At 45.3% G+C, this 12,623-nt stretch overlaps 2 protein-coding genes and 1 long non-coding RNA gene across 3 annotated transcripts; 2 read left to right on the forward strand and 1 right to left on the reverse strand.

Annotated features, from left to right (window-relative positions):
* Positions 1–5,192: 5,192 nt before the first annotated feature.
* On the reverse strand, positions 5,193–7,300 carry LOC133144975 (prelamin-A/C-like; the record flags this gene model as incomplete). The annotated part of the gene is given in 4 exon segments (XM_061268027.1): positions 5,193–5,377; positions 5,449–5,475; positions 5,544–5,943; positions 7,052–7,300. Coding segments are annotated over 4 exon segments (861 nt in total), but the record flags the coding sequence as incomplete, so codon positions are not given.
* A 3,053-nt stretch (positions 7,301–10,353) lies between these two features.
* Positions 10,354–11,204, forward strand: LOC133144087 (lamin-A-like). Its single transcript, XM_061266478.1, has 4 exons — positions 10,354–10,573; positions 10,663–10,770; positions 10,841–10,960; positions 11,023–11,204. The coding sequence occupies exons 1-4, from the start codon at positions 10,376–10,378 to the stop codon at positions 11,095–11,097; spliced, it is 501 nt and encodes a 166-aa protein (XP_061122462.1). The 5' UTR covers positions 10,354–10,375; the 3' UTR covers positions 11,098–11,204.
* A 400-nt stretch (positions 11,205–11,604) lies between these two features.
* On the forward strand, positions 11,605–12,297 carry LOC133144982 (uncharacterized). Its single transcript, XR_009710800.1, has 3 exons — positions 11,605–11,798; positions 11,881–11,979; positions 12,129–12,297. It is a non-coding gene; the product is annotated as an uncharacterized LOC133144982 (long non-coding RNA).
* Positions 12,298–12,623: the final 326 nt, after the last annotated feature.

A 12,623-nucleotide genomic window follows, 5' to 3' on the forward strand; every position in this document is an offset into this window, starting at 1 on the left:
ATTTATCGAAATTTCTAAGTTGGTCGAGATCCTGCCTTTCAATTATTTTCGAATCGTTACATTTTAGAGTATCTCGGATTTTAGTTTTACTCTTCTCGTTCCCCATTTTAATCAATTTGGTCCCAACTGTAAAACCATAAGGGTTTCTAAAGTCGGGTGTTTCCAGTGGGATAACGAAAAGATCCTGTGGTGATTCTCACTTCTACCAGCGTTCTGGTGGCTGGTGGAGAATCCTTGCCTACTGCGTCCACAGAACCACGTTATGTGTTCCCCACTGCTTTAACATGGAGTACTATATCTAGTGATACGTATTCCCATTCACACTCTCAATCATACAGTATTGCGTGACTTTCGGTTTAACTTCCTGTTTCCCGCGGACTACGCTAACCCTACAAACGGACCTCTCCGCCGGACACCTTTGTCCTCTTATTTAAACGGACCTTTCCGTTTAGTTACTTCTCCGTTGAGTAACTTTTATTTAAATGGACCTTTCCGTTTTGGTACCTTTAGAACGGACCTTTCCGTTCTGTCCTAGGACTTTTATAGGGCGACGAGCCCTCGGCCGCTCATTCTTTTAAAAAACAAAACAAACTCACCCTCTGGTTCCCTTCACCTCTGCACCTCGGATTGCCTTCAACCTTTGGATCCCAGCCGGCGAAGCAGACAGCCAGCCCTTGAAAAGGATTCTAGGACCTCACCTAGGGAGGTCCTGCCACGCGCAGTCTTTCTGGATCTCCGCTGCTGCCCGCTGGAATCCTCAGGTGTTTTGGCTTCCGGCTCGAAGGACCAAATAAATGTTAGGTCTAAATACCATCAGACATTTAACCACACGCTGGAAGGAAGAGGAGAAAAGAACCAGAACAGGTTTACTCGCGAGGAGAACGATAGAGAGAGGAAACTCGGTTACAATCTCCATCAATTCTGAGTTCTCCCTCCACGTGCTCCTCTATTTAATGTTTTGGTTTCCCTGGTTACAGAGGCGTTGCTACACTAAAGGGAGGGGAGATTGTGTCTGTAGCAACGCTGATTAGCAAAAGAATGTAGTGTGGTGTGAATTAGCACTTCATTGTCGGCCCGTGACCCCCGCAGAGTTTGCCCATCTGTTCTCCTCCAGTTGTTGGCCGAGTCGTCCCCGAGCGAGATCAGATAACTCCTGTGGAACAATGCAACTAAACCTTGGCTAGACTTTATCTACTTAGTAAATTAACACGCAATAAGAATGAGTGACTTGTCCTAAACACTTTAACAAACATTGAGTAAATATGGGATAACTTGTAACCATCTATGAACCAAACCTACAGTTAACTAAAAGGAATGAAGTTTCTTTCAACCAAATAAGAACATTTCGCCTATGCAAATAAGCTCTGCTCATTGTTAGTGAAGGCCTCTTACAGAAACAAAACACACAGGTAACATAAGGACAGGAAGGATAAAATCCACAGGGATCAAAAGGAATCCCTGTCACTAAAGAGAAAAACCTAGATGAAAGTAAAGCCATAAACTAATAAATGACAAGGCTTTACTTAAATTATTCCAACATATAACAATACAATTAAATGGGCTTTTTTTAAATAAAATCTGCTCCGACCTGTTGTGAAATTTAATTGAAATAATTGAAATAAAGTTGTTGTTCTTTAAAAATGATTGAATTCGTCTTTTTTCATTCTGTGTAATTACATTCTGCTGTATGCACCAAAAAAAAAAGAGTGTAATATCGGTTTCATCAGTATGTAATTGAAACCGGAAGGTATTCGGAAATCCCTGCGGTCAGTAGAATATATAACGGCTGTGCAATGAGAAGTCAAGACATGTTCCACGAGAGCAGGCGGTCAAGGCAAGAGTAATCTCGACGCAACATGCCCAACATGTGTAAGCCAGTGATGAATGTTTCCTGAATTTTCTTCCTCTTTTGCCATTCATTCATGATTTTCTTCTGCTTCCGCATTAGACACGCAAATTCTCGCGGTGGGCTTGGTGGCTTTTCTAGTACTGCGAGCCAATGGCGCTCCGTTGACAGAAGCGACCACCGTCTTGCCATCAAGCGACACCTCAAGTGAGGAGGAAACGGCGCCCTCTGACCTGCTGACCTCTGCTCATGTTTGGGACTCGGTTCTGGGTACCGCTAAAGAACACCAGAAAGCTGTAAGTGGAAATTCAGAAAGCACCTTCATTGTCTTCTCCTGGCTGTAAAACATATCTGACTTGTGACTAATTTCAATATCAGTTTGATGATGAATTCCAAAACAATGTCAACTTTCATTTACTGGAGCACTACAAAGCAACAACCTGCTTTGGCGATCTCCTCTGCCACGATAAAATTCGCTTTCACAGCAGCTTCACTTTGTGATTTTGAACGGGTGAAAAACGTCTGCTGGAATATCAGCTTCTTCTTTACCTTTTCTTTAACTCTTTTACCTTCTGTCATTCTGCTCTGCATTCAGGTCTTTCAGGTTATCCAGATGTTTTGTTTCATAGTGCTGTCTTAGATTAAAATCTTTCAATACAGCCACATTAGCGCCACACATGAGACAAACGGGCTTACCGGCAATGTCAGTAAACATATACTCAACCTTTTTAAAGGCTTTGTTTTCAGAATCAACTTTTCTCTTCGGCATCATGAGGGGCTAGCTTCGCAATAACTTGCAGCAACAAGCACTTGTCCTGATTGCCGCGGAAAAACGCTCAGCAAGGCAGCGAAAGCACTGCATTATGGGATCTGTAGTTTATTGTGTTATCATCGCTTCATATCGTCGGGCCATTAGTAACAATAATATAAAATGATGTCGCGGGCCTTGAGTTTGACACACATATGGTTTAGACTCTTTGCAAACGCTTTTCTTTATATCTTTAAGCTGTTTGACACTTTTACTTGCTTTCTATCAGAGTTGTTTTACTCCTGCTTCGGCAATGTTTCATTTCTACACCCAAGCGATCATTGAATTCATTTTTGTCCTATTTTTCGAATTTAGCAACTGTGTAACATTGCGGCTACTGCAAGACGTCAAAACGAAGGTATTAAGGTCATTTCAAGAAGACGTACCAGTTCGAACTTAAGACTCAAACTCAACGTTTGGGTTTAGTTAGCTTTTATCATGTGTTCAGGTTTTACATTTTAAGTTACATTTGTTTTATTTTACTTAATTTTATTGCACTATAGTGCAGTGCGGCACTGTACTTTATTTTTATCTTAACATGTAGTTTGCTTATGTGACCACACGGCGGCGCCTCTCACCCGCGACAAGCTCTGATCAACTTTATTTGATGCTAGTTTCGAGCTTTACGTTATTCTTTGGAGAATAATTGAGCGGGTTAATGTCTGAAAGACAAAACCAGTTCATATTTTCTATTATTCTGTCTGCAGTTGGAACATTGCAGCACTTGACATGTTGGAGTTCAATGCCCCTCATCGGCCATTTAAATCCACTTGTGAAAAAATAAAAAATGTTGCCATTCTTTTTAATCTGCAAAAAAAAAAAAAAAAAAAAGAACAATTCCAAAATTGTTATTGATCATATATTGCCTGATTTGAACCTTGTCTCCTGAATATTACCGTTTTTTTCCGTGTATAGTGCGCAAAATTTAGGCCGAATTGACCAATTGTGTAATCCTGACAAAGCAAGCTAATACAGGCGCCTGGGTCTCGGGTCCTTAACACAAAAAACTTGTGTGCCTTCTGTGACCATCAAAAGACAACACATTCTTCTGGGTTGCCCAGTTTTAAAGAAACATAATATGAATATTCAAGCATGCAAAATATTGTGTGGTGATTGGTCGATGGTTGATGGCCAGCTCCTCCTCGTTTGGGTTTTCCCCTGCTCAGCACAGGTGTCTGGACCACGACGAGTTGTTATTCGCGTTCCCCGTCGGCCTTGAGATGTCCTCCCTGTCTGGACATCCTGTTCCACAATACTTTGAAGAAAACAAATTCATGTAGTCTGCACATCCCTTTCCACTTATTAATCGACCAAACTACTACTAGAAATTATATTGATATGACTCTTTGTTTGATCATCTGCCCTCTGGGAAGAGGTACAGGAGCCTGCGCTCCCGCACCACCAGACTCACCAACAGCTAGATGATCTTTGGGAACAACCGGATGTTATTCTGCCGGTCAGTATCACTGCGCATGCGCTAGCAAACTCGATCGCAAAGAAATGTTTCGGATTTGTGTAGGGTACATTGTGACAGCAAACGAGCAGGTGATCGAGCAAGTGTCTGATACAACAGCATTGTGTTCGTATGGAGCGTGTTTGAAGTGAACACCAGAGAAGAAAGCGTATCTGTAATGGCGGCCTCCGGATCATATCCGGATTAAAAAAATATATATATTTTTATTTGTACCCATGTATAATGCGCACCCCAGATTTTAGGACAATAAATTAGTTAAATTTTGCGCATTATACATGGAAAAAAAACGGTACTTGTATTTCTTCTGCAGACAAGAGGAAGCCCAGCGCATTGATGAGGAGCTCTTCAGTGAGTACGGCTTCAGTGTGGACCAGCTGATGGAGCTCGCAGGGCTCAGGTGGTACCACCATCACAAGAGTGAACCACACTGTCCTTCCAGAATGATCACAATGTGAATCTAAGCATCTTCTGCTATTCCTCCCCCGGTTGGGGAGCGTCGGAAGCGGTGTGCGAGGAGGCTGAAGCCAACTCGGCTCGCCCGGCCGTGCCTTCCATTCTTCTGGCGAATATTCGATCGCTGGACAACAACATGGTTGACATTCGCCTGCTGAGATCTACGAACCGGACAGTGCGTAACTGCTGTGTGCTCGTGTTCACTGGGACTTGGTTGACCGTCAACATTCCGGACTCTGCTGTACATCTGGAGCGGCTAGCGGGCGGACCGGGCCATTGTACGAGGGGGAACATCGCGAGAAGGTGGAATGCGCGTCTACATCCGTGACGAATGGTGCCGGGACTCTGTAGTGGGATGCAAGCACTGCTCGCCACTGGCGGAGTTTGTGATCTCCAGGCTGTTGGGGTCCTGAACTCCTTCCCCTTCTGAGTGGCGTCCTGTTAGAGTTAGGGTTAGGGTGCGAAAGGGACTCCAGTCGGATCCGGGTCTGCTGGAGCTCCTCGTGTGCCGTGCAGCTGAAATTGATCTCAACAGGTTAGTCGTTACTGGAAAATGTGTAAATTTTGTAAGATGTGCGATGTTCCACTGTGACACATCCACTGACCTCATCTCCTTTATTGCTGAGTTGGACATATTTGCCGTCCTGCTCCACCTCATCCACGGTGACCTGCCCGCTAGCAGAGGCCTGCTGGGTGATGGGAGTACGAGTCACAGCGCTTCCGGCGAAGCTCGAAGCCTCGCTGTCCGTGTCGTTGGGACGCTTCCTCTTCCCGCTGGCCGACGTGGTCGAGCGTACCGTGCGGACAAACGTGGAGACATTAATTGCTATGAGAGGAAAAGTTGTGGTATGTTTGTAAGCCACACACACCTCTCCTCCTCGCTGTCAAGCACCTACATGTAGGCAATTATCTCCATATCCAGCGCTAGCTTGACATCCATTAGCTCCTGATGCTCATCCAGCTCCTGTAGGCACTTATCTCCAGATCCAACGCTAGCTTGAAATCCATTAGCTCCTGATACTTATCCAGCTTCTGCTCCAACCGCTCCCTCATGTCGACCATTTCTCGGTCTTTCTCCCCGAGGAGGTCTCTCTTTGGAGACAGAGCCTCCTCCAGATCTTTCACTTTTGCATCACGGGCTGCAAGCTAGTGTCAACACAGACTTTTTAAACTTTTGCAGCTGAGACAGATTCTAAGGTCCAAATGATAAATGGTTACCTCTTTTTGAAGGTAGAGTTTAATTTGAAGTTCATGCTGGCTTTGCATCTTCATCAAGGCTTCGGGCAGTTTACTTTCATAATCTTCCTGGGGGGCGTTTTCAAAATCCACCATGCGAGACTCGTGCCGGCGTTTGACCTTGCGCAACTCCTACGTGAGACGTGAGAATGACTCAGCTTTATTCTCATGAATTAAAAATAAGCGATAGTGATGATAATCGTGTAATAAACTGGGAATATGGAAAATGGATGGACGCAGTCAAATGTGCTATTTATGTTGATATGCGACTATGGCAGACATGGGCAAACTACGGCCCGCGGGCCACATCCGGCCCACTGGGCCGTTTAATCCGGCCCGCCAAACCTGAATAAAGTGTATTATAAATGTTTGGGGGGGTCATTTTCCCTACAATTACTATGTTTCCCCAGTAGATGGGAAAGCGCCCGCCCGCCCGCGCATTTACTCCCGGGAGCCGTCAGAAAGCTCGGTGCACACTCACAAGTACATGTGCGTACTCAGTAGTACGTAGTCATTTCATCTATCAGTGCCGAATTTTGAGTGTAGGCTGTGACGTCAATATTCTCGTAATTCGCGTGCTGAGTTTTCAGAGACAGTTTTACGCTAAAGCCACCCACAAACCTTCCCCTGGAATCCTTCTATTAAAATGAGTCGCCCAAGAAAAAGCAAGGTGGACACAGTGCCGAGTGTTTAAAAGAGAGTGGCCAATTTGGCTCGACGTACGCGACGTGACGTTCAGCCACATGAACGTCAACAAAGCCGGTCACAGATCTAGGTTAACGGACCGACACCTCGGCTCTATCCTAAGAATTACCACAACAAATTTTACCCCAGACTATGATGCACTGGCAAAAAAGGGAAACCAACAATACTATTGATTTCTTTATTTAGATGTATTCTTTCACTGATTCTTCAAGATGATGTATTTGGTCAGAATGTTTGCCGTTGGATGTGATGTTGCCTCATTAGATAAACATATTTCATAAATCTGACCTGCAGGCGCTGAAGTGATGGAAAATGTTATACATCATAACAATGTCGTATTTAATAAGAATCACTGATAGTAGTTTTTTGGTGAAATATTTTTTTAGTCCAATGTTGAGCTGCAATTAGTCACGAGGAGGATTTTCCTTGGGGTGTGGCCCCAGCAGCAAAGCAATTATGTCAGCACTAATATCCAGCATCCATTTTGTTGTTGGCATATTTTTGATAAAATGGCCGGGCCTCACCTTGCTTTCAGCTCCTTGATTTCCTCCCTCAGCTTGCTCACCTCCAGCTCCAGACGTGCACGCTCTTTGGCCTCAGAGTCCAGAGTCGCACGGGCATCCGCCAGCTCCGTCTCGAAAACGGCCTTCAGGCCCGTCAGCTGCCGGGACACCTCTGTTTCGGATTCAGTGATGCGCAAAAGCAAGCCGGCGTTCCCCACTTCCCGGGAACGGGCGTTGTCGACGTAAATGCCCAGAAGGTCGTTGAGCTTGCGGAGATCTTCCACCTCCTGGGAGAGGGCGTTGTTTGCACCTTGAGGAATGTTTTCTGGGGTCGCCATCTCGAGCTTGCTTCTGCTGATCCAGGAAAGACTCAGTGTCATGCATTACACCAATGCCTGATTGCACTTATCAAAGAAACTGCATAGAGGTTTCTTCAAAGTCAAACAAAGGTTCCTTTGTAAATACACATAAAAAAAAACAACTCACTCTTTGCAATGGTTCAAAGAAACTATGCAACGGATGGATCCTAAGGGCGGCTCGGTGGGGCACTGGGTAGCACGTCCGCCTCACAGTTAGGTGGGTGCTGGTTCGATTCCACCTCTGGCCCTACCTGTGTGGAGTTTCCTCCCTCAGCTTGCTCACCTCCAGCTGCAGACGGTCGTTGAGTAGGGGTGTAACGATACATCGATACACATCGATTAATCTATATAATGCTCTACGATTTATTGGCATCGATGCTAAAGGTAAACATCGATTTATATCGCCGTGTTTGACCTCGGACATTAGACGCGACTTTATTTTGAAATCCAGTTCATTGTTGCTTGCTTCCTCTTTCCGGGAGCAGGGAGCACAGGGCTCGAAGCTTATTTTTTGCCCAAGTTGCCCTCGGGCAAGTTGGAGAAAATTTTACTTGCCCGAAACAAAATTTTACTTGCCCGAATTTTTTTGGAGTGGATTTTTACTTGCCCGACACATTTTTGCAATAAAAAAGACAACACTATAAGTTTTGCCTTCATATGCCTTCGTATCCGCCAACCGGAAACAAGCTCTGCTGGTGCGCAGGCGCAGAAGAGCCAGGGACGGGTGAGAGAGCATGCATTTAATTACGAAGCGCTTTGCCGTTATCAATGTATTGCAGACTTACACGAGAAACCCTAGAAAACAAAATGTCGGACCAGAAGCGGCAGAAGTTGCGAGAAATTATGCACAAAATCGTCTTTTTACAGCTTGAAAACATGGTATTATGGCAGGGCAAGTTCGGGCAAGTGAGGAAAAAATTCTACTTGCCCGTCTGCCATCGCTACTTGCCCCGGGCAATCGGCTAATCGTTAGTTTCGAGCCCTGCACGAAGAAAGAATCCGATCTGGCGAAAGCCCGTGCGGCTCTGGACTCAGAGGCCACAGAGCGTGAACGTCTGCAGGTGAAGTTGTCCAAGCTGAAGATTGATTTTGACGAGCTGGAAGCAAGGTGAGGCCCGCCCGGCCATTTTATCAAAAATATGCCAACAACAAAATGGATAGTGGATATTAGTGCTGACACAATTGCTTTGCTGCTGGGGCCACACCCCAAGGAAAATCCTCCTCGTGACTAATTGCAGCTCAATTGGACTTTCAGTTAACCATCCCATATGTGGGACTCACGATGGGATCACCGGTGTTTGAGTGATGTTCCAGTTATTTATTTTCTTTCTGTGTGTTCGCAATTGTCATGGTGATAATACTAGCCAACTTACATTGGCTCCCGGTCCATTTAAGATGTGACTTCAAGGTTCTTCTACTAACCTATAAATCGCTGCATGGCTTAGCGCCTTCATATCTCGTCGACCTAGTTGTTCCTTATGTTCCGTCTCGTAACCTTCGTTCGCAAAACGCTACCCTTTTAGCGACACCGAGGGCCAAGAAAATGTCTGCAGGCTCTAGAGCATTTTCTATTCGGGCTCCAGAGCTTTGGAATGCCCTACCAATGGATATTAGGACTGCTACCTCAGTAGAAACATTTAAGACACGTTTAAAGACACATTTCTATGGCATGGCCTTTAACTAACCTGTAGTGGCCGATTCGGCTGGAGTTTGTTTTCTCTCCCTCTCCACCCCCTCCCTCCCCCCTCCCCGGCCGGGGAGGTGGTTAGGTGGCACCCATGCTGACAGCGGCTATCTGGATTCTCGTGGGCCAATTCAGGATGGGGGAACTGCAGCTCAACCTCCTCGAAGACACTGCCAGGACAATTGAGGGCTCCTTCGGCAGCCCTCTGCTATGACATGGACATCCACTTTTTATTTAATTGATTTTCATGTTGTATCATTTGTGCCCTCTCTGCATCCATTTCAACCTGGTGATCCTGAAAGGGGGATCCTTCCATCTGTGGTCCCTTCTCAAGGTTTCTCATTTTCCCCTGGTAGGGGTTTTTAAGTTTTTCCTTGCCCTTTTGGGAGCTTAAGATCAGGGGATGCTTTGAGAATAATTGTCAATTTCTGTCTATGTGAAGCCCTTTGAGACTGCTTGTGATTTAGGCCTATACAAATAAACCTGACTTGACTTGATTGTTCTGGTGTTTTTTTAACTCGGCTGTATGTATTTGTTTGTTCACGCTGATTTCTCCGACTGCCCGAAATTTTCCATATTCTCAGTTTATGTGTATATCTGTCATCACAGGGACACGAAGAAAGAATCCAATCTGGCGAAAGCCCGTGCGGCTCTGGACTCAGAGGCCACAGAGCGTGAACGTCTGCAGGTGAAGTTGTCCAAGCTGAAGATTGATTTTGACGAGCTGGAAGCAAGGTGAGGCCCGCCCGGCCATTTTATCAAAAATATGCCAACAACAAAATGGATCGTGGATATTAGTGCTGACACAATTGCTTTGCTGCTGGGGCCACACCCCAAGGAAAATCCTCCTCGTGACTAATTGCAGCTCAATTGGACTTTCAGTTAACCATCCCATAGTCGCACATCAATATAAATAGCGCATTTGACTGCGTCGAGGGTTTAATACTGTTTTTGCTCAGGAAGTCGCATCACATTCAAATCCTTAAAGATGAGCTGGAGTTTGAAAAGAAGCTGCATTCCGCGGTCGGTAATTACCATCACTATCGCTTATTTAATTAATGAAAATAAAGCTGAGTCATTCTCACGTCTCACGTAGGACTTGCGCATGGTCCAAAGCCAGCACGAGTCTCGCATGGTGGAGTTGGAAGCCGGCCAAAAAGTGAAAGATCTGGAGGAGGCTCTGTCTACAGAGAGGGAGCGGACCCAGAACAAGGAGGAGAGGTCTTTTTACAGCTTTAGAACATACCACAACGTTTCCTCTCATTGCAATTAATGTCTCCACGTTTGTCCCCAGGGTACGCCAAACCATGTCGGCCAGCAAAAAGAGGAAACGTCCGAAGGACAGCGAGGGTTTGAGCTCGGGCGGATGCAATGTGCCTCGTCCTAAAATCGCCCAGCAGGTCACTGTGGATGAGCAGCAGGTCACTGTGGATGAGCAGCAGGTCACTCTGGATGAGGTGGACTCGTACGGCAAATATGTCAGACTCCGCAATACAGTTGATGAGGTCAGTGGATGTGTCACAGGGGAACATCTTACGAAATTTGCACATTTTCCAGTAACGACTAACCTGTTGAGATCAATTTCAACTATTAGGATCAGAATTTGGGGAACTGGCAGGTGAAGCTCCAGATTGGATCTTCTGCTCCCATCGTATTCAAGTTTGCCGCAGAATTCATCCTGAAGGCCCACGAGAGTGTCACGGTAATCAATCTTATCTGGAAGATCTCAGATACAAGGTGCTCAATATTTCAATGACCTTTACATGCATCAGATCTGGGCGGCTGACGCTGGCCGAAACCACAATCCTCCCTCTGATCTAGTCTGGGAGACACAGTCCAACTGGGGACCCGTAGGCCAGGTCCACTTTACCTTGATCAACGCCAACGGAGAGGTGACACATCTTTCAAGCGACAAGAAGCAATATTTCTCTTTTGACGCCCGTTTTTCTTCCAGGAAATAAGGATGAGCAAAGCCACTGGCGCACGTTTGGAAGATGATGATGGAAATTCCACTTCCACCGTGGGATAGAGGAAATGGAATTTCGGTTTCTTGTGTGTCTTGACATATGAAGGGATTGACAATAAAGCAGACTTTGACTTTTGACATGGTCACATTATAAAAATATTGTATAACAATACAATTAAATGGGCTTTTTTTAAATAAAATCTGCTCCGACCTGTTGTGAAATTTAATTGAAATAATTGAAATAAAGTTGTTGTTCTTTAAAAATGATTAAATTCGTCTTTTTTCATTCTGTGTAATTGCATTCTGCTGTATGCACCAAAAAAAAAGAGTGTGATATCGGTTTCATCAGTATATAATTGAAACCGGAAGGTATTCGGAAATCCCTGCGGTCAGTAGAATATATAACGGCTGTGCAATGAGAAGTCAAGACATGTTCCACGAGAGCAGGCGGTCAAGGCAAGAGTAATCTCGACGCAACATGCCCAACATGTGTAAGTCAGTGATGAATGTTTCCTGAATTTTCTTCCTCTTTTGCCATTCATTCATGATTTTCTTCTGCTTCCGCATTAGACACGCAAATTCTCGCGGTGGGCTTGGTGGCTTTTCTAGTACTGCGAGCCAATGGCGCTCCGTTGACAGAAGCGACCACCGTCTTGCCATCAAGCGACACCTCAAGTGAGGAGGAAACGGCGCCCTCTGACCTGCTGACCTCTGCTCATGTTTGGGACTCGGTTCTGGGTACCGCTAAAGAACACCAGAAAGCTGTAAGTGGAAATTCAGAAAGCACCTTCATTGTCTTCTCCTGGCTGTAAAACATATCTGACTTGTGACTAATTTCAATATCAGTTTGATGATGAATTCCAAAACAATGTCAACTTTCATTTACTGGAGCACTACAAAGCACCTCAGTTTCCAGCAAACTGCCCCAGCTCCAACTTTAGCAAGGTAAGAACCAGAAATGGAAAACCACCAGAGGTGGGAGAAAATACAGACACTGACACTTTCCATAATTGTTTGCTAGCATCGGCTTGACTTTTATGCGTAGGTTGAATAGATATTTGTTTTTTAACTGACCTAAATATTCTTTTTTCCAGGAGGCTTGCCTGCACAGGCTGGCCCAAGGTCTGTCCACTTACATAATTCTTCTCAAGCACGTGGAGAAGGAATATCCCGGCAGTAAAATTCTGTCTGAGGCCAAACACTACTCTGAACTCCTGCTCTACAATATCAAACAAAAGGTTGGCCAGTGTGACAATTTAGGGATAGGAAATGAATTTTGCTGTTACTATAATACCTATTTTGACATTGTGTTGCTTACTCTTGTCCGGCAGATGAAAAAAACAGAAGAGGTCACAGGCCTGAGTAGCAATGAGGAAGAGAGCCTATTGAGGTCACTGTACCACCCCGATGCTTTCCACAGAAAGATGACGGCGCACAACATCCTGCGGAAGCTCTACATCTTCATTGTTGACGGCGAGAGGGCGCTGAGGCGCAAAGAACGGCGAAGGGGAAAACATGCCAAGGTCTTCGCCATGTTTAGTTTATTGCGGTAGTCACGTCCGCCACTGAAGCCCGTCGGAAATGTTGGG

The sequence above is a fragment of the Syngnathus typhle genome, linkage group LG20 (genome assembly GCF_033458585.1).
Source record: "Syngnathus typhle isolate RoL2023-S1 ecotype Sweden linkage group LG20, RoL_Styp_1.0, whole genome shotgun sequence".
Classification (NCBI taxonomy): Eukaryota; Metazoa; Chordata; class Actinopteri; order Syngnathiformes; family Syngnathidae; genus Syngnathus; species Syngnathus typhle.